This window comes from Anopheles gambiae, chromosome X (assembly GCF_943734735.2).
Source record: "Anopheles gambiae chromosome X, idAnoGambNW_F1_1, whole genome shotgun sequence".
NCBI lineage: Eukaryota > Metazoa > Arthropoda > Insecta > Diptera > Culicidae > Anopheles > Anopheles gambiae.
The window spans coordinates 15,149,657-15,176,431 of record NC_064600.1 but is presented as its reverse complement, the minus strand read 5'-3'; the positions used below and the strand labels follow the sequence as shown (position 1 = coordinate 15,176,431).

Below are 26,775 nucleotides of genomic sequence, written 5' to 3'. Positions count from 1 at the left end.
GAATTTTTCCGGACGTGGACAAAGCGCGATAGTGTGTTTGTTGTACAGTGCGCATTGATCTGTTTCTGTTTCTTTTTCGCTGGTGCTGCTCAGAAGAACGCGGGGTACACTGCTGCTAATAAAAAAACTAAAAAAACGCGACGGCACAATGCATCCGTTCTAGGACCGTCTAGCCACCGGCGGTACCCAGACGAGTTGTCGTGATCCGAGCCTAACGAAATGTTAAGTTGTATAGGTGTGTGTGTGTGTGTGTGTGTGTGTGTGTGTGTGTGTGTGTATGTGTGTGTGTGTGTGTGTGAAAATGTTTTTTAGCTTGATGGTGAGACAGATACAGACGAGATAGTGGTACAGAGGAAAAGAGAGAGAAATATAGAGGGAGGGAGAGAGAGAGAGAGAGCAAGCAAGAGAGAATGAAGAGAGCATTAGAGTGGTTGAGTGGGGGAGAAGGGAGATAGCATACTCTAGTTAAAAAAATTCAATTTTACGGAATTATTGCACAGCACTCCGTGGATGATGTTTGCATAAGAGCTCTTTGTTACCGGACGAATGTTAAAATTAGCGCGTTTGGCGACCATAGCTCAGTACGGCTGTAGCTTAATTTTCCGAAATAAACACACAATCTCGGCGCACTCGCAAACTAGACAGTTAAAATGATTTGTGACCTAACAAAAAATGTATATGTTAAATATAATTGCTTAATAATATATATTAAATATAATTGCTTGCTACCGTTGCAAACATTAACACTAACCAAAATAATTTAAAAACACCTGTTTTTACAATGTTTTTTTTTTTTTGCTTTGAACGTGTAACCATCAAAGTTCGTATTACGTTCACACCTGCAGCGTGCGACAGCACCACGAACTGCCTGATTTTTCATTCATAAATTTGGAAATGAGATAAATTTGTCGAACGCGCCAATTGTCACATTCGTGTGGTGTGTAAGAGCTCTAACGCTTTATAGCTGCTAGTGACAAACATTTTTAACCCTACATTAAGTAACTAGAAGCATTAGACAAAAAGTTACGCTTACTGTACTGACGCTTACGTAACAAACTACGTGTTACAGTGCATTGTTAGTCTGGAGGATAAATTTAGCGGCAAAACGCCTATATTATGAATGCCAGAAAACACTGGCTGGTAGGTTTTAGTTTCTAGCGCAATAAAAATGCATTACAAATATCACTATCTAGCGGGCCAACCAGCCGTGTGTGCCGTATTTTGACGCCCACGCTGTGTATTTCAAAACGCGTTGCTTCTCGTAATGTTATTTCACATGTTCTATTTTGATGTACTTGCCTTCACTTTTGCCACTTTACTGTCTACGGTTTGGGTTTGATATATCGGAACCGTAAGAGCACACTTTCACCGCCTTCATGTGCACATTGTGTAACTGCAGCCCTGGGCGTACTCGTGCCCGTACTCGAAACACATGTAGATGCATGGAGATACATACCTGATGCTAAATCTAGCTCTGAAGTGTTCAGTTGTTTTCAAAAAACGATAGACATTAAAGTAAGCATCACTCATTCAAACGATGTTCTAACAACAAAACAGATTTTCTGTATTACGCGAATAATGCGTTCCATAGACATTCACGTAAACCCGACTTTGGCGTATTTCAGATATCACGTTCAGCCAAAATATAGTTAATGAACAGTACCAGTACTAGACAAAAATAAATAAGCACTTGTTATTCATATATAAACATCGCTATAACTATTCTTGCATTGGACATTTTAGTAAGCTTTCTTTTGAGAAATTATAGCATTTTGTAAGTTCAAAATTAATACCTTGGTGATGTTACATATATTTCTAGAAGTTTGATCTAATAGCAGCGTAATTCATTTTTCAGATAGACAAAGTAAAGTGCGCACTTTGAGAATCGATAAATTATAATTACTATAACCAATAGTTTTTATGACCATCTCACGCTTCAATAACAGTTTGACAGCGAGGTGACATACTTTCAACGAGGTTTGAATGTGTTGAGGGTTTAAATTTATCCAGACTTTCTCCAGCGCTACAAACAGTTTTTCACGGTTGGTCATGTCATCTGTTTTACCTTTTTGGCCCACAATCGACCAATGGTTTAGCGGTTTCGGACACTCCTGAAGCAGGTCCTGAAGATCGCAAAACGGTTATAGCGCCGGATAAATAAGTAAGTAAGTATTCTCCTCATAAAGCCATTGTAACCTAAAGAGTGAATGACAGAACAACGTATCCTCCCTTAACTGAAATCTTTCTAGTGATGCTTCTTTAGCGATTATGTTTTACCCAACAAGGAGTTGATTGTAGACAACGTCGGGCGGAGTCACACCAAACAAAGAGAGCTTTCTCATAAACGGAGGGTTCTACCCCTGCAATCATCACACATACGGTTGGTCGATTGAGGAAAACATTAAATACAAATAATAGCACTACGCCCTATCGCACCTGCGCAAAAAGTCCCTGCAAACCAGTGAAAAAACACGAGTTGAAGAAGTCGAAGAGATAAACGAGAATCACCTACATGGCAACGGCCATACAAAAAACAACCTAGGCTATCCTTGTCCTAGCCTTTCCGTTGCTGGAAAACCAATCGAAAACACTAGTTGCCCTGTGGTTTTCTTGGGATACGTACAATTATATCGAACGCTCGACAGTCGGTGGGTGTATGTTGACCATTGCACAACATTCGACTACATGGCACGTATGCGTGTGCTGCGTCGCGTCTCTTTCCCTCATTTCGCTTTATCCTTTTCTGGCTCCTTATTTTCATATTCTTCTGATTTTACTTTGATGATTGACTCACAGATCTGCCTGTCGTATTTGCCGCAAAACCGGAAGTTGCACGACTCCCCCGCCACGTGACCCTCACGCATTAACGTGGTCATGCAAAAGGTACAGTACTGACTACCAGGTTCATAGCACAATTTCACATTTTGCTGTGGCTGCTTGTTTTCCTCTTTGTCCCGTTGTTCGTCTAGTTTCAGCTCTTGGTCCTCGAAAAACAGAAACTGCAACTCTTCCGACTCATCGGCCGCTCTACCGGACACGAGCGCTGTAAACACGATTTATCATGAAACAAATCTTTCAGCTTCCTACGGGTAGTTAGAACAACCCCTTTGTACCTTGACTCAGCTTCAGCTCCATATTCAGTATTTGAAGGGCGTGAGCGTTTAAAAAGACGTTAGATGATAGAAGCCACAGCCGCATAAAAACACTATTCCACTCTGCAAGAATATAGAATCAACGTTTTGGAAGCGAAACAGCAGAAAGCGACCGCCCCGAGTGTAAAGAACGATTGCACTGCTGAACAAGCGCACAGCAAACCACTGCATGTTTAAGTTGACAATTCCAGGGTTCTGCAACCCTTACGTGTGTGAGATTATGTGAGATAATGAAGAGAATAAATTAAACAAAATATTTACATAAACAATTTTTATTTTTTCCAAATTATGATTTATTGAATGTTGATACATCGTGCTTTCATCTTTCACCTTCCTTCTGCAATGGCAACTTGCCAACCAATCGGTAAAAAAACAATTAAACACAAAAGTACGTGTTCCTTGAAAACACCTCTTTAATGATGGTAAGTAATTCATTTTACAAACTTGACTGTAAATCTTTTCCCTTTGTATTAATGTAATTTTTTGCTAAGCAATACGCCCAAATCCGTTCTTTCCGAATAATTTTTTTTTAACTCTAAAATACTCAACTTTACTAACCCGATCGTACTATGAATTAATGCTCGGTCGGAGTATGCCATATACTAACCTAGTCTTTTGATAAGTCTTTTGACATATACTAACCTAGAAGGTCAGTGATAGACGCCGATGAACCGGATTCCACTGGTCGCAGTTAGAGCTTCTCTTCTTTAGCAATTCGCCATCAAATCGCATGTTTGCAATACAGCCTCTAACAGCAACAGGTAAGCACAAGTGTTTCTTCCGTGCTAATATGCATGTTTGTACAATATTGATCAAGTCTTGTCATCCAGTACTCATCGTTATATGTTTGTTCGTTGCATGTTTCAAATCACATTTACCGGTACATCTTGACAACTGGTCAATAAAATGAACGTGTGTTTACAGCATAACAGTGAGTGTCTGTGAATATTTGCAATCATGGAATTGTCGTTGATGGTTCAACGCGTCTCATACAACAGGATTAGCAAAGTATGAGAATCACATTCGTCGCTTTAATGTCTCTAGCTCTTACTGTAACTCTTACGTGTATCCGTGTGACATTGCTGCTGTCGCGTCTTTTTAAACGACAACGGTTCGGACGCACCATTAGAGACTAAACACCTGTAAGTCTAAAACAGATACCGCAATAAAACATTATATGTACCGGTACGATCACGAATATAGAACACTCTCACTTTTAAATAGAACTCAAGAATTTAAATAGAACTAGTTATGTATTTAAACAATCTCTGCCAATTAAGTTTAACAAAAACAGGTTTAAGAAATAATGTTTTCGCCAAATCAGATAAAACAATGTGGAAAGCCTCATGTTTTAGCCACCGTACTGTAAAGACACTGTACATTCAGCTCAATAGACTGTTCTAAGCAAATAATTTAATGAATTTGAATTAAATTTAAACAACATTTTTCAAAGCTGTGTTTGTTTCACACATTTACACACATATGGTCGACTTCATGTTATCTCACCTGTCCTTGGTATCATGTGACCGTTGAAAAAGTATAAGTGTGAGTTTTTTAGCGGGTCGTTCTTTGTCTATACCATGTTAGTATTTAGAGGGGAGAGTCTGTCTCCTCGTGATAAATCAGATTGAAAAGAAGTTTCTTGTTTCGATGAGAACTTAAGCAACTCTGTTTTATTTTGTGTCACTCCAACTTATATAATTCAGCAGCATACTATCCTTATCGCAGAAGAGTTCTGTCCAGTTCAGTTCGAACCGGAATCGTTTCCAGTGGAGGTGCGGTACGGAAATTCGAATTCCAATTTCGCCTTGTCTGCCATTCCCCATTCGCCCTTTTGCAGAGAGCTTTCTTGGCTGAACGTCAAACCTCAATGACAACGGGATTGTTTTTGAAGGTCGGAACACGTGTGATGCTTCAGCGAGCTCATTTGCTCTCTATCCATTGTGTCGAAAGGACGGACAAAGCTCCTACGATAACTGCAATAACGCGCTACACAAATATCCGACCATGGACTGTAAGTGTAAAGTGTTTTACGTATTTCTGAGCACACCTAATATTTACATTATTCTAATCAGCATTTAGTAAAGGCAACAAGATAAGCAACGAGGCTCTTCCGCCCTGGAAGTGCTCGAAACCCGGAGAGCTACAATTTTCCTTCTTTGAAGATCAGGAGCTACGACCAAAAACCAACAATGAATACCTCAATTCAAATAATAAACGGCCTTCTAATACTTCGACTGACTCATCTTCTGCGGCAAAACAGCCCAGAGTAGTAACGTTAATGGTGGAAGCTGCTATCGAATTTAAGCCATTGCTTACAAAAAAGGCGCGAGATAGCTCTCTGCAACGATCGACGGTGATCGACAAGACAAACAGGATCAGATTTTGAAAACTCAAATAGCTTAAACTGTTTTAGCTTTAGCTTCAAAAATATATCAAAATTAACAGCTGAATTATATCGTTCATATCAAAGATTGTATTGTAGTAAGCAAACACGCAACAGAAGAAACGAATAAAAATAAATTACAGAAACAATAGAAAATATGTAATTGAAATCACAGCACAAATGGGAGGCTTTACGGTGAAAGATTGATAAGTTGTTTCTTCTTCTTTTTCTTCTTTTTCTTATTATTAGTATTATTATTATTATTATTATTATTGTTATTATTTATATAAGTATTATTATTTTTATTATTATTATTGTTATTATTTATATTAGTATTATATTAGTATATTATTAATATTATTATTATTATTTTTTTATAATTATTCTTCTTCTTTTTCTTTTTCTTTTTCTTCTACTTCTTTTTCTTCTTTTTCTTCTTCTTCTTCTTCTTCTTCTTCTTCTTCTTCTTCTTCTCCTTATTCTTACCCTTCATCTACTTCGTCTTCTTTGGCACAACATCCGTTGTCGGTCAAGGACTGTCTGTACAACTGATGGGCCTAGCTGATTGATAGGTTTAAAATTGAATAAAATCGCCATACTGGTTACGGAGCGTGACCTTGACTCTGAATGTTGTAGTTGTACTGAAAATAATGCAAATGTAAATGATCTACCTTAACTGAAAACCTGCGATGTTCTGATTGATCTCATTTGCAGCATAGCTTTCCGCCCGATCTGGAAAAGAAGCCGTCATAATCGCTTTCGGAATGAAGCACCCCGCTCTGGAGGAACCATAGAATGGTGCCAACTACCGCAACGATGCGCTGGAGAACCAACATAAAGCGCAATATTTCAAAACCACTGCATCTCAAGGCAGAAAGACCGTCAGAAAACCAGATGCACAGCAAAGGTAAAGGTAATAAAACGTAGCATCAGACGCTAGGTACAATAAATCTTAATATCAGAGACACTCACTGTCTGGAGATTTTTTTTTTTGTGTTTGTGTGCTGCTCTGGAACGCTCCCCAAATAAGGGTAAATGCGAGCTTTTCTATCCCCCAGATGCCCCGGGGGACAAATACCTTTAAACTGAAGAATTGAAGAACTGCTATTAATAACAAGTTTGCAGACGCGCTGAATAATAGACGTCATTGGAGCTGCTCCGGATGAGTTGTTTTTTATTTTATTTTTATTTTTTTTTACTACCAGACCTACCATTCGCTATTGCTGTTGTCTGCTCAGAAAAGTTCCCCACTTTTGCCATCAATCAAGCCGATTACGATTACGGCGATTACGAAAGCTTTACAGAAGAGCATCAAAGTACAAAGCGTTTACATGAAATGTTTCCCAAATCGTTCGTCTACCAGGTTAATGAAACTGAAGCATCGAAGAAAAGACAAGTGCTGATTTCTGGTAGTATCAGTTTATTCGTAAATAATTGCTTGTTTTCAATTAAATTCAGCATCAAGCAATTTGCATGGGATATGTTAGAAGGTTCGGCCAGCGTAGAACTATTGAGTGTCGAAAGAACTCCTTACTGTTGAACGCTAGAAACATCCGTACGAAACACACAAACGGAACGATATTGATGTGCCTATTGCGCGTATCTCTTTTTGGTGTACTTTCTCGCACTCTGCTGTAGTTCGGGTTTGGTTAGTGCATATGTATGTTGTTTTTTACTTTGCCGAACTTCCATCCCGCTGCCAAAAATCCTGCTGCCGTCGTCTCAAAAAAATATAGCTCGCGCACGCTGTGCACAATGCACATGGAATCGCTCCTGTATTTGTAAAAATAGAAAAACCAAATTATTTGTGCTGTGTTATGGTGGTGATGGAGGTGATAGTTGGTTATCGCTCTAGTATGGACACCCTCCCTTCTTTACCTACCCCGTCATGCAACACGTCGTAGGGGCATATACGCATTGAAGGTCCATTATTTTGAACGCACATCCTGCACGCGAAGATAACGACGTCATGGCAGATAATGCACAGCCCTAGCAGTCTGCGAAGGGCTGCTGTAGAGGAAAGCAGAAATTAACCAAAGCAAAAATAAAACGTACAATAGAGAAGAGTGAGCTGCGCTCCTATCGCTAATAAAAAATATTTACCATCGCCTTGGGCCAAGCGCATACCGCACGGTCCAGCGTTGGGATTGCCCATTTTGTCTGCACAGTTGTTCTGTATCGGTACTGATCGAATTTTCGCCAAAATTTGTACCGTAATACTTCCACACACACGCATACATACACTAAGGAATAAGCAAGCAACTCGTACGGCTCACGTCTAACACGTCGTCAGCATGGGGCGAAAAAAGCGATGTCTCTGCTCCACTGGAACTCGTCCACTGGAGCGGCATCTTCTCAGAAGTTTGTACGTCTCGATACACTCTCTCGAACAAACACACACACATACACATACACTCATCCTCTTTCTTTCTCTTTTTCTCTATCTCTCTCTCTTTCTCTCTCTCTCTCACACACACATACACTCTGTAGTACTCATTCTCTGCCACACGGTATATTCTCTCAATACTTCCAACCCACTACATCCCTTCCAACCGATGTCTCTGGGGTGTGGGGGCACGAAGCAGTAACAATGACGCCAGGTGATTGGGAAGAGAGGATATTGTGGATGCAATTAATATTTGCAGTATAATAGTGAGACTTACACACTTAAAAATATTTCACGACCTCGGTTAAAAAAACTGACGAAATCCGTCGGCTCTTTCGATTCTTGCTGATATGTCAGTTGAAAAAACCCAGTAGCCGAAAATCAGTACCATTTAAAACTGAAATATCAGTTAAATAAATATTTGAACCGAAACTCGGCAACACAACATGCCGAGCACATACGTTAACACTGCTGTCACTGAGATAATCCGTCAAAATAACCGAGATTTCAGCTTTACTACTTGGATTAGCCGAGGCTCGGTATTCTATCTGTCATTCGCCATTCTGTTAATCTCGTGCTAATGAAACGAAAACCTTTCGGAGTGATGTTGTGATGTAAAATAAAAAAAAAAAAAAAAAGTGAAAATGAGTCTCTCAGCGTGAAAAAAACGAGAATCAGTAGCGTGCGATCGAGCACAGGTATGGAGCGGGGTTGGGGCTAGGAAACTCCATCAGCGCACGCAACCGGTGCTCTTCAGAGCGTCGCTCGGAGCAGTCCCTATTCAAGGATCAGATGTGGAAGCTAATCCGGTTGGTTCAACCTTTACCAGACCGTTCAAACTTCCAGGATTCATTTCCGGTCACCTACACGAGGTAAGTATCAACACTCGATCACATGAAATCTAAAAAGGGTTCACTCAGACTTGTTTCACTCTGCCCGCTTTACAGAACCGTGCCTGTACCAGTGCCCGCTCCTTGTCCGGCTCATTTTCCTGTACCGGTACCACATCCAAACGCTGTACCCCATCCGGCGGTTGAATCGGCGCCTGTCCCAACACTTTCCATCACATCAAAAAACCCCATTTGATACGCAAATAAAATCACTAAAATAAAAATAAAATGTTTTTATATTTAGCCGAAATCTCGATTTGCTCTAACCGAAATTCTCGGTTAAACGTAAACGTCAAAACAAAATGAAATTAACCGAGATGTCGGCAACAGAAATTTAACCGAGATCTTTGCCGAGATCTCAGTTGTGCAGATCTCGGCAAAAATTAACCGAGATTCGGCAAAAATTTTTAAGAGTGTAAGGCCAAGATGCAGGGGCGGATTAAGCCCTAATCGAACTAAGCGGCCGCATTGTTCGAACTATGTTCATTCGCATGACCGCTTAGGGCCTCCTCTCGTCTTAATCCGCCACCGCTAAGCTGTATGGAAATAAGAAGGTAAAGTGCTTCAACTCAAATTGACATTTGCCGACTTGACATAACAATACTAAAAGCTTCTTCTGCTTCATTGGCACAACAACCGTTGTCGGTAAAGGGATGCCTGCTCTGGGCTAATGGGCTTGGATGTATGTGATTTGTTCATTACCCATAGCAGGATAGTCAGGCCTACGTATGAGGGCTAAGAGCTCCGGCGATAAACTCGGGAAGGGTTGGACAGGTGCATAGAAAATAAAATACGTTTAGACATAACAATACACCTTTCACTAAGAAGAAGAGGCAAGCAAATGAGTAAAAGCATCCATTGATTGCAAATTCATCCATTGATTGTCCAGGCTGAATGTGTGGGGCTGACTTTCACCCATCGGGTGCCTTGTCCTCGCTTGATTGTGATGCAATGACACGATGATGAATGAAAAAATTATTGCCATCCCATTTTATGGACGCGAATTTCCGCGAATTTGCGAAATCGCAAGAGTGACATGTTCAAATCACGGGAAATCTATCAGTTCCTTCCTTTATACCAGTTACCAAAAAGATATACGCGCAACAGGCACATCAATATCGTTCCGTTTGTGTGTTTCGTACGGATATTCTTTCTCTCTCTCTCACTATATCTTTCTCTCTCTCTCTCTCTCTCTCTCTCTCTCTCTCTCTTTCTTTCTTAAGCTTTTCTATATGAAGTTTCACGCACACAAGCTGTCATCGCCGCAGGCACTCCCAATTTGACCCTTGTGTCGAACCGGACCTGCGCTCGTGAGCGCTAATTCATTCCACATTCAACCATCGGGTCCTACGGTGCGTGTCACGGATTAGTTTTGTTTGACTGTGTTTTTGTTCCTGTGTTGTGGCAACACGATTTCATTCATCCCACACTCGGCCGATCGCAGCACGATGCAGAAAGCATACTGGACAAGTGAGAATTTAATGCCCGCATTGTGGTGCGGTGTCGTATGCTTTTGTGGTGCATTTTGCTAACTGGCCCCCATCCCGTGTCTCTCTTTTGCAGTTTTTGTGTCGCCCAAAAGTCGCTGTGATTTTTGCGAGCGACCTTTGCGTGCTGTATGTAACAAGTGCAAGTACTCTGGTCGCGTTGGAACGTGCCCGATCGTAGTGCGAAAGAGAAATGTAAGTGCCGGTGTAACGCTACTAGCTGTGATGTGTCCAGATATGTCAACAACTAACTGCCCTACTACTACCCTCCCATACAGGTTTTGGTTCACTCGCACTGCTGGGAGCGGATGTTGGGACGCTAGCAAATCTCTACCTTAGCAGCAGCAATAGCTTCACTTGGGCCATACATCCATCCCTTGAAACTAGCTTCAATGTCATAAAATTGTCCTCTTTATGTACTCGCTGCTGCAAGCGTCATTGATGCTAAAAATAAAACCAGAAAAATAAATTGTACACCCATGCTTTCGCATGGCCACTACAACAACTGGCTTTTGTTACATATCGCTTTCTATCAAGTGTACAGCACCTATGCTTCCTTCGTATTAGATTAGCAAAACCAGCGTCCATGTTCGGAAACTTGGCTGAAGTGATTTCAATAATTTGTCTACTAATAATTTGTTAATAATAATAATTTGTAATAATTTGTTAGCTGTCAATGGTTTCGGAATGCAAATCGCAGAATTTTTTGAAAAAGACACAATTACAGGAGTAAGTAATGGTACTCTGATAGATGTATAACTGTTTGTTTTTGAGCAATCTGCTCCTGTTATCTCTGGTATTCGCAGTCTGATTAATATGAGAATGCTTGTTAGTCTGTACCTAGATGCTCGGGGGTAAGTAATTACTTAACGTTTGTACAAAAAAAAACATAGATTGCCGATTTGTCATAAAGTTTCCTTCACACCCTCCAATCATGCAGCATCAATGGTCGGTAGGGCCCCGATCACCACCAGTCAACGATCACCAGGCCACTGCATGAGCCATCATACACAATTTGACACTTCTATCTCTCGAACTCGGGAGCATGTTGTATTTTAGACCAATGAAAAATATTACACTCGAGCGAAAACTCTAGCATTTTCTTAAACTGGTTCAGACAAGAAAAAAGCCAAAAGCAAAACGATACATATTTTTCAGTATGTAATGCTAAAACAGCGGCCCATCTACTACCTGCCACCTCAATACAAACTGAAACGAAACGATAATCGGAGAACCGGTCTCGAGCATCGCATGACTCATTCTACACAGGTATTTTGCATGGGGAGCGGGTTGAAAATTGTTTACTCTTAGCATCACATTCTCCATGCATTCTCCAGCTGATTTTCCGCTGCAATCGGAGCTATTCTCGGGTCGGCTGGAAAGCTGTGATTCTGCATACTCCGCAACAAACCGGTCCCTCCGTTTCACATGGTTTCGTTTGGATCCTTTCACGTTCTCCTCTTGGGTCGCTTCGTCCAACCGACCGGCCCCCTGCGAGATGTAATCGAGCAGCTAATTCCATGTCATAAATTGTGTCCCATGACGCATGCCTAGTCGAACGAGTCATGGTCACACAGCCACCAGTGTGCAAGCACCTTTGATTTTTACATAACATTTTTCATTTCAGTTACGCTTTTTGTGTACAGCTGATGATGTCCGACAATAGATCTAAAGAATTAATTTTAAAACTCCATCATTTTCGAGATTTAATAGTTGATAACGTGCTTTAAGTTTAACTAGAGTCGTCAGCTATTCCTGCATCAACAGTCTTTTTGCCATCCTGTTCATGATTTCCTGATTTCTCTGATTTCGTCTGAGCTCGATGTATTTGTGTACAAAGTTTCGAAGATAGCTAACAGAAATATGCTTATGAAGCTGAAATTTGATCAGTGCCAGACAATTGCGCGAGCTACTCATAGATGACGGTGTTTAACGCAAACAGGAAGATCGCCCTTTAGTCGCGTTGGTTTTACGACCACTGCACCTCAGCCCTATCTTTTCTCATATTACTCATGCATATTTGTGTGAGACTGTGTGCGGAAGCCATGCAATCGTGTCGAGGAGATAAATGGTGTTATTTTGATCGCCGCTACATTCGATGCGTTTAGATGGAGATTTTTTTTACATCTCTTCTTAAACTCAATGTGAGTGTGTACGTACAGATCTTCCGCTGTCCGTGAACTATCCGCGTGAAAAAATGAACATACTGCTGACTTATTCGTTGTTGTATGTCTTTGTTTGGCGTCACTTTGAACCGATTGGCTTCGCATGTCACTTGCATCTTATCTGCAATCTATTTCCTAGCGTCTTTTGTGCTGGGCTTTTCCTCCTACCAATTTCCCGTAGAGTTCCGACCTCGCTTGTCCCACGGTATCCATCGCGCCGAAGTGCCAACACATCGAACGAAAAAGGGCGTACCCTCGCAAACCGATTACGATACGACTCACCATTGCAAGCTACGCAGCACTCTGGCGTACAAAGTTGCAGACCATGGCTATGGTCTGGCTCATGGCAATAACAACGAGTTAATTAAACAAGAAACTGGCCAATCGCTAAGCGCCGCACGAAATCCCATCAGCGCTTATACACCTACGCGTTCTCTGAAGCGTGCATTCGTCCCGTCGTATCATATTCACCTGATTAAGCTGTTGCATAAGAGCGTGAATGTGTGCACAATCACGACCAACACAATTGGCGATTAGATGGAAAAAGAGAACACCTGCAGTGCAATGGCTATGATTCATAATAACCAGCTATATTTCCTGAGTAGCCAATTCTACAATTTACAAAAGCCAAGGAGTACTACTTTGGAGGAGGATACTTTGCAAAAAGAATTAAAAAATGTTAAATAAGTTTATCAGGTTTATTTTAATTTTATAATCAAGTCGTCTCGTCGACGAGTTGATGAATTTTGTAGGTTCATTTGTATGGAAAAGTTAACTTTGGAGTTAATTTTCTCGACTCAAATCTTATAGATTTCAGAATAGAATAAGCCTACTATAGATGATTAATTTTATGTTCTTTCGATCGCAGAGGTGGTCGAATAAAACTCACGCGTTACTAATAAATTTACTAACGTATATATTCAACTTCACTTGGTTACAATTTGGTGTTGGCTTCGAGCACGCTTCCTTGCTGACCGCTAGTTCTTCAGTGCGCGCTGGTGTTTGGCGGTCAACGTCCGTGACCGCGCAACCGATGACCCCCGGATCGATCACACGCATACATTGACGGATGACGCTTTGCTGTCATCCGTGAGTTACCGCCGTGAATGAGTCCGGGCCAGGTTAGCTCACAACATCTCCCCCTTTTAATTACAGACGATACCCCTCGAGCCTACGCGGAAGTCTTCTAAGCCTAGAAGACCGGCGTGGCGACCGTATCGGCTGCTGGCGTTTTGTAGTAGCGAACGGGATTGGGCGTGGAGATGGTTGTGTGGGTGACGCGCTAGTTTGATGGTCCGTCAAGGGAACAGAACTCGATTCCGCTACCGCGCTGTCCGTCAGCAGATCAAACGGCAAATGATCTATGTCCACGTCCTCGCTGGAAGCCCCCACGGCCGAATCACGTTTTCGCAGCTGGTTCACATGGCGCCTGTGAACCCGTTGATTGTTCGTCTGCACCTCGAACATAACGCTGCCCAACTCTCGTATGATTTGCGCCGGAACCCACTTCCATGAATTCCGCGTATAGAACTTGGCGTAGACGAGGTCACCGCGCTGAAATCGTCTATCCAAGTTGGCCGGTTCTGCTTGCGCTGCAGGTGGAGGTTTCAGCAGTGCCAACGCTGTTCGCATTTTTCTGCCTAGCATGGCTTCAGCTGGCGACTGCATGTCCGGCAAAATAGCGTTGGGGGTTGACCGGTAGCTCGCCAGAAAAACGTCAAGCGCTTCGTCCTGCGTTGTTCCCCCTTCCTGGATCTTCCTCATCGACCGCTTGAAGGTGTCAACAAAGCGCTCCGCCTGCCCATTCGATTGCGGATGGAATGGCGCAGTTGTGACGTGCTGTATACCGCGACTACTGCAATACTCCGAAAACTCAGCACTGACAAATTGTGGCCCGTTGTCGCTCACCATCGTTTCCGGGTATCCAAATCTCGCAAAGATTGACCTCAGTATCGCGATCGTTGCTGCTGATGTAGTACTTCGCGTTCGTATCACCTCTGGCCACTTGGTAAACGCGTCTACCACGATCATAAAATAGTCACCATCGATTGGCCCAGCGAAATCGATGTGAATACGTTCCCAAGGTTTCTGTGTCGCTGGCCAGGGAACAGGTTTTTCGCGAGGTGAAGTCTTTGCCGCTATCGCACAAGCATGGCATCCCTTTACGTGCTCCGTTATGTCCTTATCAACGGATGGCCAGTACACGTAACTCCGGGCCTTCGACTTCATTCGCTGGATACCGGGGTGCCCTTCATGTAGTTGCTTCAAGCAACGCTGCTGCAGCTTGCTAGGGATCACCACTCTTTCCCCAAACAAAATGCAACCACGGACCGTGGTTAGGGCTTCGCTTCTGTGGTAAAAGCAAGCCAGCTCTGCAGCATATGCGACATTTTGGGGCCACCCTTCCATGATGTATCCGTAAACCTTCTTCAGGACAGGGTCGGACTCCGTGGCCTTCGCAACGTCTCTAAAATTGAGTGGAAATATATTAATACAGTATGATGCTATGGAACTTACATCATTTTCCAACTCAGCGCTTGCGATTATGTATTCCGGATCCGGTTTTGCGTGCTCGTGTATCAGCCTTGAGAGCACGTCCGCATTGCCAAACTTATCGGTTTGCACGTACTCGATGGTAAAATCATACATCAGCAACTGCAATGCAAACCGCTGCAACCTATTTGCCGTGTACACTGGTATACCCTTATGTGACCCGAAAATCCGCAACAAGGGTCGATGATCGGTTTGCAGTCGGAAGTGGCGCCCAAACAGCATCTTATGAAACTTTTTCACAGCAAATATAATCGCCAAACCTTCGCGGTCAATTTGGCTGTAATTTGCTTCAGCCTTCGTAAGGGCTCTCGATGCGTGCTGAACAACCTTCAGCGAGCCATCCGCGTACCTGTGGCTTATGGTCGCGCCTAGTCCAACCGACGATGCATCGGCAGAGACCACTATCTCTGCATTCGGGTCGTAGTGCGTCAGCAGCAAGTCGGATGCTAACAGGTCTTTGAACCTGTTAAAAGCATTTGCGCACTCCCGTGTCCAAACAAATTTGGTGTCATTTTTGAGCAATGCATCCAGCGGGTATCGCAATTCTCGCATCTTTGGTACAAATTTGCCGTAATAATTCACAGCACCCAGAAAGGATCGAACCTCACTAACGTTCGTCGGTGCTGGCATCTTCAGGATCGCATCTATTTTCGCTGGGTTTGGTCTGAGACCCTGTCTGTCGATAACAAAACCCAGGTACTCTATCCTTGGCATTTTAAACGAACACTTTTCCGCTCGAATTGTAAATCCGTACTCCTTTATGCGCCGGAAAAGGTTGAGCAAATTCTCATCGTGCTCGCGTTCTGTTTTGCCTCCAACAACTACATCATCCATGTACCCAGATGTACATTTTAGGCCGGAGAGCATTGCATCGATGAGTTGCTGGAACGCGGCTGGAGCAATTTTAATGCCAGGTGGTAGACGGTTGTAATGGTACAATCCGCGATGCGTGTTAATCGTCAGGAGTGGACGATATTCCTCTTTAATTTGTACCTGCAAGAATGCATCCGTTAGATCAATTTTTGAAAAATACTTGCATTGTGCCAGTTTTGCAAAAATATCCTCTGGGAGTGGGAGTGGATATTCGTACGATTGAAGAGCTGCATTCAACCCAGTTGAATAATCTCCACAAATCCGCACGCTGCCGTTCTGCTTCCTCACCACCACAATTGGGGCCGCCCAGTCCGAATAATCCACCGGAGTAATCACCCCTAGATCCTCTAAGCGATCGAGCTCCTTGTCCACCGTTGCTCGCATCGCGTACGCTACCGGGCGCTTAGGACAAAACACAGAACGGTGATTTGGCTTGAGCTGAATCTGTACATTCGCCTTGGTGCACAATCCGTTGCCTTTAAACAATGCAGGGAATCGGCTCTCCCATTTCACTCCCTCTGCTTCCACCTTGTTGCAAAACTGGTCCATGGGGACGGCACCGAGCTCGAACGTTGCTATCATATCGGCCCCCAAAAGATGCAAGGCCGAGTCCATAACGCGTATAACAGCAGACCGCGTTCTGTCACCGATCGTTATCTGTGCCTCGAATTCACCATCCAATTCAAGGCGGGACCCAGATGCTGTTTTTGCGTGGACTGTTACCGGCTTCAGTGTTGGCTTACCCAGCTGCTGCCACGTTTCTCGTCCGATTACTGTAATATCCGATCCAGTGTCAAGCTGCAGGCGGACCCTGTTACTGTTGATGAAAATGTTAACAAATTTTCTAGCTTGCTGGACATTACAAACATTGACCGTCACCGTACGCATGTCCACCGACGTGCGTTTTTTTTTCTTGTACTTCCCCTTTTTGTTGCCTCTTTTCTGCTGGTTGCAAAACCCTTCTCGGTGACCGGTTACGTTACAATCGCGACACTTGTGCAGAGCATATGAGCACTCACTTGCCCAATGAGCCTCACCACATAACCAACACGGCCCAGGTGGTTTGTTTACATTATCACTGTTCCTCGTATGCTGGTACTGCTTCCTTTGTTTCCACTTGCTCGCCTGCTGTTGTGCATTGCTTCTACTTCTTAGTGCTAGGATTTGCTCCTCCGCCTGAGTAGCGATCATGGCGCTATCCACCTTCAAGCTGGAGATTCGCTCACACTCAGCGGAGAGCTGCTCTAGCGTGACGTCGGTTCTCTCCTCGATACGAGAGAGAAGTCTCGTGCGCACGTCCGCATCAGCATCATCCTTTAAGCCGCACACTAATATCAGGCATTTGAACTGCTCCTCGCTCATTGCGGACAGCTGAAAGTTGACGCAGGAGCGGTTCACGCGGCAAACAAACGACACGAAATCCTCCGTACGAGATTTCGTTAGCTGCAAACACTTGTAGCGCTTACTCACAAGCGTTTCAGCTCTCCCAAAAAGGGCCTTCAGCTTTTTCACCGTTTCATCGAACGGTATCTCCCGAGGAACGCTGGGCAGGATGAAACTAGCGTAGCGTGCGTGCTCCGCAGGGCCTAACTTGCGCACCAGTAAGCGCACCTTTGCTGCATCGTCGAGGCGGGAGGCATCCTGTGCGAACAGGTCCTCGTAGCGCGCGAACCACGTATCGAAAGTTATTTCGGATTCCGCCTCGTACCGGAACTCGGTGATGCTACCCGACAACGCATCAATAATCAACTCCGGATTACTGGGGGCAATGACCTGCGTCGGGAAGGCCTGGCTTTGCTGGTTTGTAACTTGTGACTGCTGCAATACTTGCGTGATTAGTTGCTGCTGTTGCTGCATCTGTTGCTGCACCTGCTGCTGCTGCTGCATCTGCTGTTGCATTAACTGCATCATCTGCATCAGCATCGCAGAATCGGGTGACTGCGCCGGCACTGATGATGACGCAGCAAAATGCTGTAGCGATGGCTGCCCCGCTGCATTCTGCGATGGCAGATTCACCGTTGGCACAACATTCTCGTTCGCGGGTGGAAAAATTTGCTGTCCCGTAGCAAAACCAGTCGAACGCAGCAAGGATGATCTTCGCTGCTCTCCTTCCATGGGGAAATCCGATGCACCGTTTTCGCTGGTGCTCATCCTTCTGCGTTTTGCTCGCGGGCGCGTAATTTTTCGAACAGCACAACTTCACTCACAGTCGAAATGCAATGAAAAAAAAATCCTTTTTTTTTTTTTTTTTTACTCGTCGCCACTTTTATGTTCTTTCGATCGCAGAGGTGGTCGAATAAAACTCACGCGTTACTAATAAATTTACTAACGTATATATTCAACTTCACTTGGTTACAATTTGGTGTTGGCTTCGAGCACGCTTCCTTGCTGACCGCTAGTTCTTCAGTGCGCGCTGGTGTTTGGCGGTCAACGTCCGTGACCGCGCAACCGATGACCCCCGGATCGATCACACGCATACATTGACGGATGACGCTTTGCTGTCATCCGTGAGTTACCGCCGTGAATGAGTCCGGGCCAGGTTAGCTCACAACAATTAAAAATTTCAAAATATAACTTGAAAATATGTGGGTCAAAGCAAATTTTGGTTTTTGAATGATACTCTAATTTATGGGCATTTAAGGGTGTAGATGAGGTATTCAATAAAAAAGAAAAAGAAGTATTGGTTGCAAAAGTCAAGCACAACATAAGCTTATTTATCTTATTTTTTATTATTTTGGCTTTTATAAATTATACACATATGTTTGTTTTATGGAGCTTCGGTAAAATTTTACTGATTTTTCTTTGGGCTGAAGTTTCAGTAATCTTTTCAGTAAAAAGAATATTTACTTAATCATTCAGTAATGTCTGATGCTCATTAAAATGACAGCTCGTTTACTGAAATCGCAGTAAAGCCATTATGATATTACTGATTTTTCAGTAGTTAGTAGTGATTAAAAAATGACGAAATATTTATTTTAAATTGACTTTTTATTGATGCGCAAAGATTGCCAGTCCCTCTTTTCATTTGGATAAATGTTTGTTTTTTGTTTTATACAGTTTAATATTTTGTCGCAACAAGTGTTGATGGTTCAGTAAGCGCTCATAGACACCACCAAATTTCAGCAAGCACAGTGAATTGTAGCCAACATTATACACGCCAACACGGCTGGTTTTTTACACATCACGAGCACACTGCGTTGTTTTGTTTTGATGTTTTGACTGACAGGTCGATTTGACAGAATGAATAGCTGCATTTTCAGTCATTTGTTTTACTGATATTCAGTGAAACGACCAATTTGACACTGATTTTACTGATTTTCAGTAAAATGTGTATTACTGAAATGCATTCAGTAAATTGCGTTACTGAAAATCAGCAAAACAAAAAAAAATAAATTTATGCTGAAAATCAGTAAAATATTCTATAACTGAACCGTTTCAGTACAAAACTTTACTGAAGCATGATGAGAAAATTTGCTGTGTAGCCATTGCACTGCAGGTGTTCTCTTTTTCCATCTAATCGCCAATTGTGTTGGTCGTGATTGTGCACACATTCACGATCTTATGCAACAGCTTAATCAGGTGAATATGATACGACGGGACGAATGCACGCTTCAGAGAACGCGTAGGTGTATAAGCGCTGATGGGATTTCGTGCGGCGCTTAGCGATTGGCCAGTTTCTTGTTTAATTAACTCGTTGTTATTGCCATGAGCCAGACCATAGCCATGGTCTGCAACTTTGTACGCCAGAGTGCTGCGTAGCTTCCAATGGTGAGTCGTATCGTAATCGGTTTGCGAGGGTACGCCCTTTTTCGTTCGATGTGTTGGCACTTCGGCGCGATGGATACCGTGGGACAAGCGAGGTCGGAACTCTACGGGAAATTGGTAGGAGGAAAAGCCCAGCACAAAAGATGCTAGGAAATAGATTGCAGATAAGATGCAAGTGACATGCGAAGCCAATCGGTTCAAAGTGACGCCAAACAAAGACATACAACAACGAATAAGTCAGCAGTATGTTCATTTGTTCACGCGGATAGTTCACGGACAGCGGAAGATCTGTACGTACACACTCACATTGAGCTTAAGAAGAGATGTAAAAAAAAGCTCCATCTAAACGCATCGAATGTAGCGGCGATCAAAATAACACCATTTATCTCCTCGACACGATTGCATGGCTTCCGCAAACAGTCTCACACAAATATGCATGAGTAATATGAGAAAAGATAGGGCTGAGGTGCAGTGGTCGTAAAACCAACGCGACTAAAGGGCGATCTTCCTGTTTGCGTTAAACACCGTCATCTATGAGTAGCTCGCGCAATTGTCTGGCACTGATCACATTTCAGCTTCATAATCATATTTCTGTTAGCTATCTTCGAAACTTTGTACACAAATACATCGAGCTCAGACGAAATCAGAGAAATCAGGAAATTATGAACAGGATGGCAAAAAGACTGTTGATGCAGGAATAGCTGACGACTCTAGTTAAACTTAAAGCACGTTATCAACTATTAAATCTCGAAAATGATGGAGTTTTAAAATTAATTCTTTAGATCTATTGTCGGACATCATCAGCTGTACACAAAAAGCGTAACTGAAATGAAAAATGTTATGTAAAAATCAAAGGTGCTTGCACACTGGTGGCTGTGTGACCATGACTCGTTCGACTAGGCATGCGTCATGGGACACAATTTATGACATGGAATTAGCTGCTCGATTACATCTCGCAGGGGGCCGGTCGGTTGGACGTCGCGACCCAAGAGGAGAACGTGAAAGGATCCAAACGAAACTATGTGAAACGGAGGGACCGGTTTGTTGCGGAGTATGCAGAATCACAGCTTTCCAACCGACCCGAGAATAGCTCCGATTGCAGCGGAAAATCAGCTGGAGAATGTGATGCCAAGAGTAAACAATTTTCAACCCGCTCCCCATGCAAAATACCTGTGTAGAGTGAGTCATGCGATGCAAGAGACTGGTTCTCCGATTATCGCCTCGTTTTGTATTGCCGAAAGACTTACGATTTTGTATCAACAAATCGGGACTGCAACAGTTTTATGATGTGTATGGATTTGATTTCATCAAGATTTTTCATTGATGAAATGGTAATAGCGATCATGTTAACAACGTACAACAGTTTTTTTTAAAGTAATAAAGGGCTATCGTAGAAAGCACAATTATTTTATATTAAAAAGCAAAAGTTTTTTATTTATTATAATACATTATGAATTTGTTTTTATATACAGATATAAATATATCCATTATTAGCTAATAAGGACGACGGTGCGCCATATCAAAGGAAGATGTAGTGCGAACTGTTGCTCGTGAATAACTTGAAAATTATTTTAAAAAAAACTACCCTTCTATCAACCGTGAATCTTCTCCGTTGTCGTCCGTTTCGATAAGCTCGCTCGTGTCTGTTAGGTTATCTGAATCCGTAAAGTCGTCCACGGCCGTCGTTTGAAGTGTGTTGGGCGGTGTGGCCGGCGCTTTTTCACACATCCAGCAAATCAACCGTGGATGCGACTGGCAGGTCAGCAGCAGATCGTTCTCGTAACACTGGAATTGGCACTGGTGGCAGCAAGCGCATCGCAAAACATCGTTCAACAGATAGGGCGGTTGTTTCATGCTGTATGGCATCGCTTCCTGTCCCTCCTCTTCTGAGTCCAGAGAAAGTTTGAGCTCCTGGTCCTCGAAGAATAAAAACTGCCACTCGCCCGGCTCGGAGGGCTTCCATTCGATGAACTCGCCTTGCATTTGCTTCGTAGGCTCTAGTATGTGTACAAGTGCACACAGGGGCAATCACAATTAGATATTATATTATTTACCATCTGCCAGTGCCAGCAGTGAGCCCATTGCCTACCTTGATTCGGGTGCTCCATCGATGTTTTGCGTACAAGATGCAGGAGTGATTTAAAGCGAATGTTAAGCGACACGGTGGCGTTTCGTTGTGTTCAATAGCTGGTCGACGAATTCACCCGATCGCAAGGTTCAAGGCAAAGCCCTCGCCGAAGCAACTGCTCGAAGCGACTCGTCGGCTCGACCAGAGAAACGGTGCACTTACGCATGCAGACACGTAAAACTCGATGCTGACTAATGCTCGTATGCGAACGCCTTCCAAAGCCTACTAACGATACACGCCAGAAGACATCATCGTCGCAGCTGCTACGATGTATACCAGGATTGGGCAGACAATGGAAGCATTATTATTCTAGGTTGTTTAACTCCATAGCCCAGTCTTAAACGGAAAGCATGACAAACAGAGATAGAAAGAGAGCGAAAGAGAAAGAGATGCTTTGCATCCATCGTCTTTCTCCTAAAGATCAGATTTCTCGCATTGAAGCAGAAAAACGATACTCACGAGACTCACGACTTTCGTGCCGGGGTGTATGACTTATTTTTTATCGCAGTAAGTGGGTTATCTTTAAATACAAAATAATGCTAATGCATTAGTTTTGCTTCCGCCTATTTTTAAAAAATCAACACTTTGTTCGCTCAATTCCTTCTCAATCAACTCAATTTGAATCAATTTCAGGGATAAGAAAAAACACCCTGTTTCACAGCAAGTTTCTTTTAAATAACATTGCTTTCTTTTTTCTGGTGAAGATAAGCTTTCTTTAAAGTTGAACATGTCAAAAGAACGATAAGGTTAAAGCCTGCCTGTCATTTAAATTTCTGCTGATGTCTGCTTCATTTGAAACGGAATTCAAGCATTCGATGAGACAAGTTTTGGTATTTTCTGGTTCACTGGAGCATCAAACGACAGTAAATACTAAACTAGCATGAATTATAAAAACATTTCTTTACAATGAACGATCTGACCATATTGCTGATATTATCACAACGCTATATGTTTTACAGTAACGCTACTCTGTACCCTTATCTGTTTTTATTCATTAAGGTGATCTGCATAAAATAATACATTTCATTAAATAGTCTTGTAATAATGTTTGGCCATTTATCGGCTCATGTTTTAAGTTACATAGTATTGTGACAGTATGCATATTTCGTGATTCAGGCAATGACAACGCACATATAGTATATAGTGCCATTGTATTAAACTATATGAGTGCCACGTTGGATAAATTATAGCATGAACCCAACAAATTACGAGTAACAACCAGAAAACCATGGAAATCTTGTATAACAAATAGTTGTTGAGGTATACGCGATTCACTAAACTCGTCTAAGTGGTAAAATATCATTCTATATAATTCAGATATCGTAATATATTCATAAAATAAATATACATTCATTGTTCAATATAATAATTGCATTCGTCATAGCGCGAAATTGATGTCACAATTAGTTTAAATGCGTCTTCTCTTTATTTCAATATGTCGGGGAATCATGGTACATTTTTATGATAGCTTGTGGGCTTGTATGCATTCCAGTTTTGCTAATATTATTATGGCTGTATTCTCTAGTGATTCACACCCAATCTTTTAAGATACGTTATTTCTTCAGTGCAAGCGTATCGTGACATTACTTTGGATTGCTTCGTTTTTCTATTTTTATAGTTGTAGTCCATTTAATTTTCCTTCTATTAATTCTCTCTTGATTTCATGTAATGTGTGTTTTTTGCGAGGCTCATTGTTGAATTTCTTTTTTTCTAGCATTTAATGTGATTGTATCTCCCATAGAGGTTAACAAATCTTGTGAAATATTTCAAACGATGACAACAACGAAATTGTTTTTAATTGTTATCCGACATTTTAATCGTTAACAGAGGTAATTGTGGGGTATGTAGATTTGCTAATTCTTTGAGTTCAAGATTCCTAGATTTGTTTTATTCATGACACCTCGTCTGATAATACGTTCATGTTACCATTTATGTAATTAATTTCTCAAATTAAATTCTTCATGTTTTTATAGTTTCTACTATAAATACTATAGTCTATATAGTATAGTATAGTTTATACTATAAATATTCTAAATTCAAGTTAGGGTTTAAAATATTCAGCAAACCTATTCTATAAGTTCCTCCTATATTGTTGATGGATTAGATCTCTTCTTTTGTGTATGCCTTACTTGCATTTATAGCCATTAGTTACTTTTGCTGGAACTGCGCCTCAGGCTTGTTTCGAAGCTTCGGTTATGATTATGAAATCCTTAATTTATACCGAAATTTGTTCGACGTGAGGTTCAATTCATTTCCTAGTTTTCCAAAGCCTTTTGAAATGTTTCGCTCATTTTAAAAGGCGCATCTTTCTGTAACATTTTCGTAAAGTTAGGCCTGTTTTAAGTGTTTTATAAAACTATGATAACTATTAGAAAAAGCGAAGGACCTCATCGTACCTTATCCGTATTTTTAAGGATATCTTAACTTAGTATTCGTCGTTGAGTACTTTGAGTAATCTCGTTCTAATATCGTGTTTCGTAACCGTAAATCAAACCGTATATGATATCTATTATATGTCTTATGAGTAATATATGTGTAAACTATGGGCTCTGTACATTCCTTATTCAATTGTTCAAAATTTACACTTTGAAAACACAAAATCAAATTAAATGTACGTATATTAGGTTACGTATAATGGTTATTAGAGTATCCTGGCTATAATACAATAATACAGATATAATTTAACAATAAATATCATCGAGGTATTAGAATGTATACTGTGAAGATCCTACCAGAGATGGCCTGATCTAAAATAAAAATCCTGACTTGAGGTTCAGAGCAAAGATGTGTTTTGTACTGTTATAATACTTTTTTCTTATTTGTGTATGTGATTCTCAGCTTAGCAGCTTCTCCTATAAACTATTGAGCTTGCACAAAACAATCATGTACAAGTTTTTTTCTAACATAAACATGGAATCTTCATTTTTAATTTTTTTGAAGGAAAAATAATACGTTTTTACAATATTGTATTATTTTTTTCATAAAATTTTGCTTCTAATTGAAATATTTATAAAATAATGTTGTAGGTCTATGTTCAAAAACTAAACGTTATAATCTATATTATATTTTTTACTTTGTATTTATGTGAGGTGTAAGAAAATTATCGCCTTCGTATTTCATCAAACGGAATAGGAACATCTTCATGCACTACATGCACTATTCATGGGCAGTTAAAGATTTTTTGTTTTATGATATGAGGCAATTTCACAACTTTTTACTGAATATATCTGACGCACAGGTATCGACACATTTAAGCTTTGTTTTAATTTTTGGCATGTTCGCGTAGGACGTTACGCCAAATAGAATAGACCCACTTATCAAATATCATATACAATTTCTAAACTCACACGTTTATGGTGTAACCAATTCTGAAACACCTAAAATACGCTTAAACCTAAAATTGTTTTAGCGAAAAAAATTATACATTTTCATTACAAACACCATCGTTCCCTAGGTACTGAAAGCTCTGTTAGCGAACTGACCCGTTTTTTCATGTGGCTCTGTCCATAAAGATATTACGATATTTTTCCAATTTTCATTGCGATTTACCGTTAAACGACTCATATGTCTTTTTGCATGTTATTTTTAGTTTCGAAAATTATCCATTGTGTTAAAAAAATTGAGACTTTTTTTATTTTTGAGTTTCAATCGATGGACTAATGTTTCCATGGATTCCTTAAATAAACACTTTTTATAGCCTCCAATATTTCATCCGCATTATTACTGTTACATGCTAATTTTTAACTTATTTATCGCATATAGTTCTTCTCTTCACTGCTTCACTTATATTTTCACAAACACGGCTACACCATGATCAATATTATGTCCGATGTTTCGTTCACGCCGTCGTTAGTTCCCTTCAGCGCCGATGGTATGGCCATTTTACTGTATGTTTTTCGGTTTCCAGCGAGGTCCAGCGCCTTTCCAGCATCACCATTATTAGAAACGTCATTCATTCAAACATCTTCCTGATTATTCATTAATATGTTGATTTTTTCTTCGTTATTTTGTTAGGGTCGCCTTCTGGTGGAAATAGTAACATGATGATGGTCTTAATAATGTTTAATTATACTGGTTTTATTCATTTGTTCAGGAGTTTTATACAAAAAAGTTATAGTAAACCATATCTTGTCCATGTTAAAGCCTACCTTACAATACACCAAACCATATCTACTTTCCGAAAATGAAGAGGAAAATTGAAAAGACGTAGATCTACAGAAGAAAGCACAACAACAAAACAAGTAATCGAAACGAACACACGTAGCCGCCAATTAACTTCAAAACTGTCATCATCAGCTGAAGGAGTGAGCGATTGTTCCTCTCACGCTATTCTTCTTCTTCTTTGGCTCAACAACCGTTGTCGGTCAAGGCCTGCCTGTACCACTTGTGGCCTTGGCTTTCAGTGACTAAATGATTTCCCCCCATAGCAGGATAGCCAGTCCTACGTATGGCGGCACGGTCCATTTGGGGATTGAACCCATGACAGGCATGTTGTTAAGTCGTACGAGTTGACGACTGTACTACGAGACCGGCTAATCATATGGTGTATTGTATTCAAATAGCCTAGCAAATCATACTTAACGGTATTCCTGTGATTCTTGCCCTACCAAGCAGCGAACAATATTTACATTTTGACAGTGGTATTTTGCGTGTTTTTTTTTAATTTTGTTTGCTTTTTTTTGTAGATTTGTATTCAAATAGCCTAGCAAATCATACTTAACGGTATTCCTGTGATTCTTGCCCTACCAAGCAGCGAACAATATTTACATTTTGACAGTGGTATTTTGCGTGTTTTTTTTTAATTTTGTTTGCTTTTTTTTGTAGATTTGATAGATAAGTTAGTAAATTTGATTAGGATGTGGGTGTAGAGGTATTAGTTTTTATGAAACAGGTCATTCTATATTCAACGTATTGCATTTCACATCAATTAAGAATAAGTTAATACGATATATATCCAGTTGACGACTGTACTACGAGACCGGCTAATCAT

The 26,775-nt window shown here is 41.3% G+C and overlaps 2 protein-coding genes and 1 long non-coding RNA gene across 3 annotated transcripts; 1 reads left to right on the top strand and 2 right to left on the bottom strand.

The window, feature by feature from the left end:
- Nucleotides 1-1,968: 1,968 nt before the first annotated feature.
- LOC133393981 (uncharacterized) lies at nt 1,969-3,359 on the bottom strand. Its single transcript, XM_061661697.1, has 2 exons — nt 3,114-3,359; nt 1,969-3,043 (listed from the first exon to the last, which is right to left on the bottom strand). Exons 1-2 carry the CDS (start codon nt 3,196-3,198, stop codon nt 2,724-2,726), a joined length of 405 nt encoding a protein of 134 aa, XP_061517681.1. The 5' UTR covers nt 3,199-3,359; the 3' UTR covers nt 1,969-2,723.
- A 4,843-nt stretch (nt 3,360-8,202) lies between these two features.
- LOC133392270 (uncharacterized) lies at nt 8,203-9,043 on the top strand. Its single transcript, XR_009765581.1, has 2 exons — nt 8,203-8,796; nt 8,872-9,043. It is a non-coding gene; the product is annotated as an uncharacterized LOC133392270 (long non-coding RNA).
- Nucleotides 9,044-21,210: 12,167 nt separating this feature from the next.
- On the bottom strand, nt 21,211-21,950 carry LOC133395042 (uncharacterized). The gene is made up of 2 exons (XM_061663300.1): nt 21,747-21,950; nt 21,211-21,654 (listed from the first exon to the last, which is right to left on the bottom strand). The coding sequence occupies exons 1-2, from the start codon at nt 21,763-21,765 to the stop codon at nt 21,239-21,241; spliced, it is 435 nt and encodes a 144-aa protein (XP_061519284.1). The 5' UTR covers nt 21,766-21,950; the 3' UTR covers nt 21,211-21,238.
- Nucleotides 21,951-26,775: the final 4,825 nt, after the last annotated feature.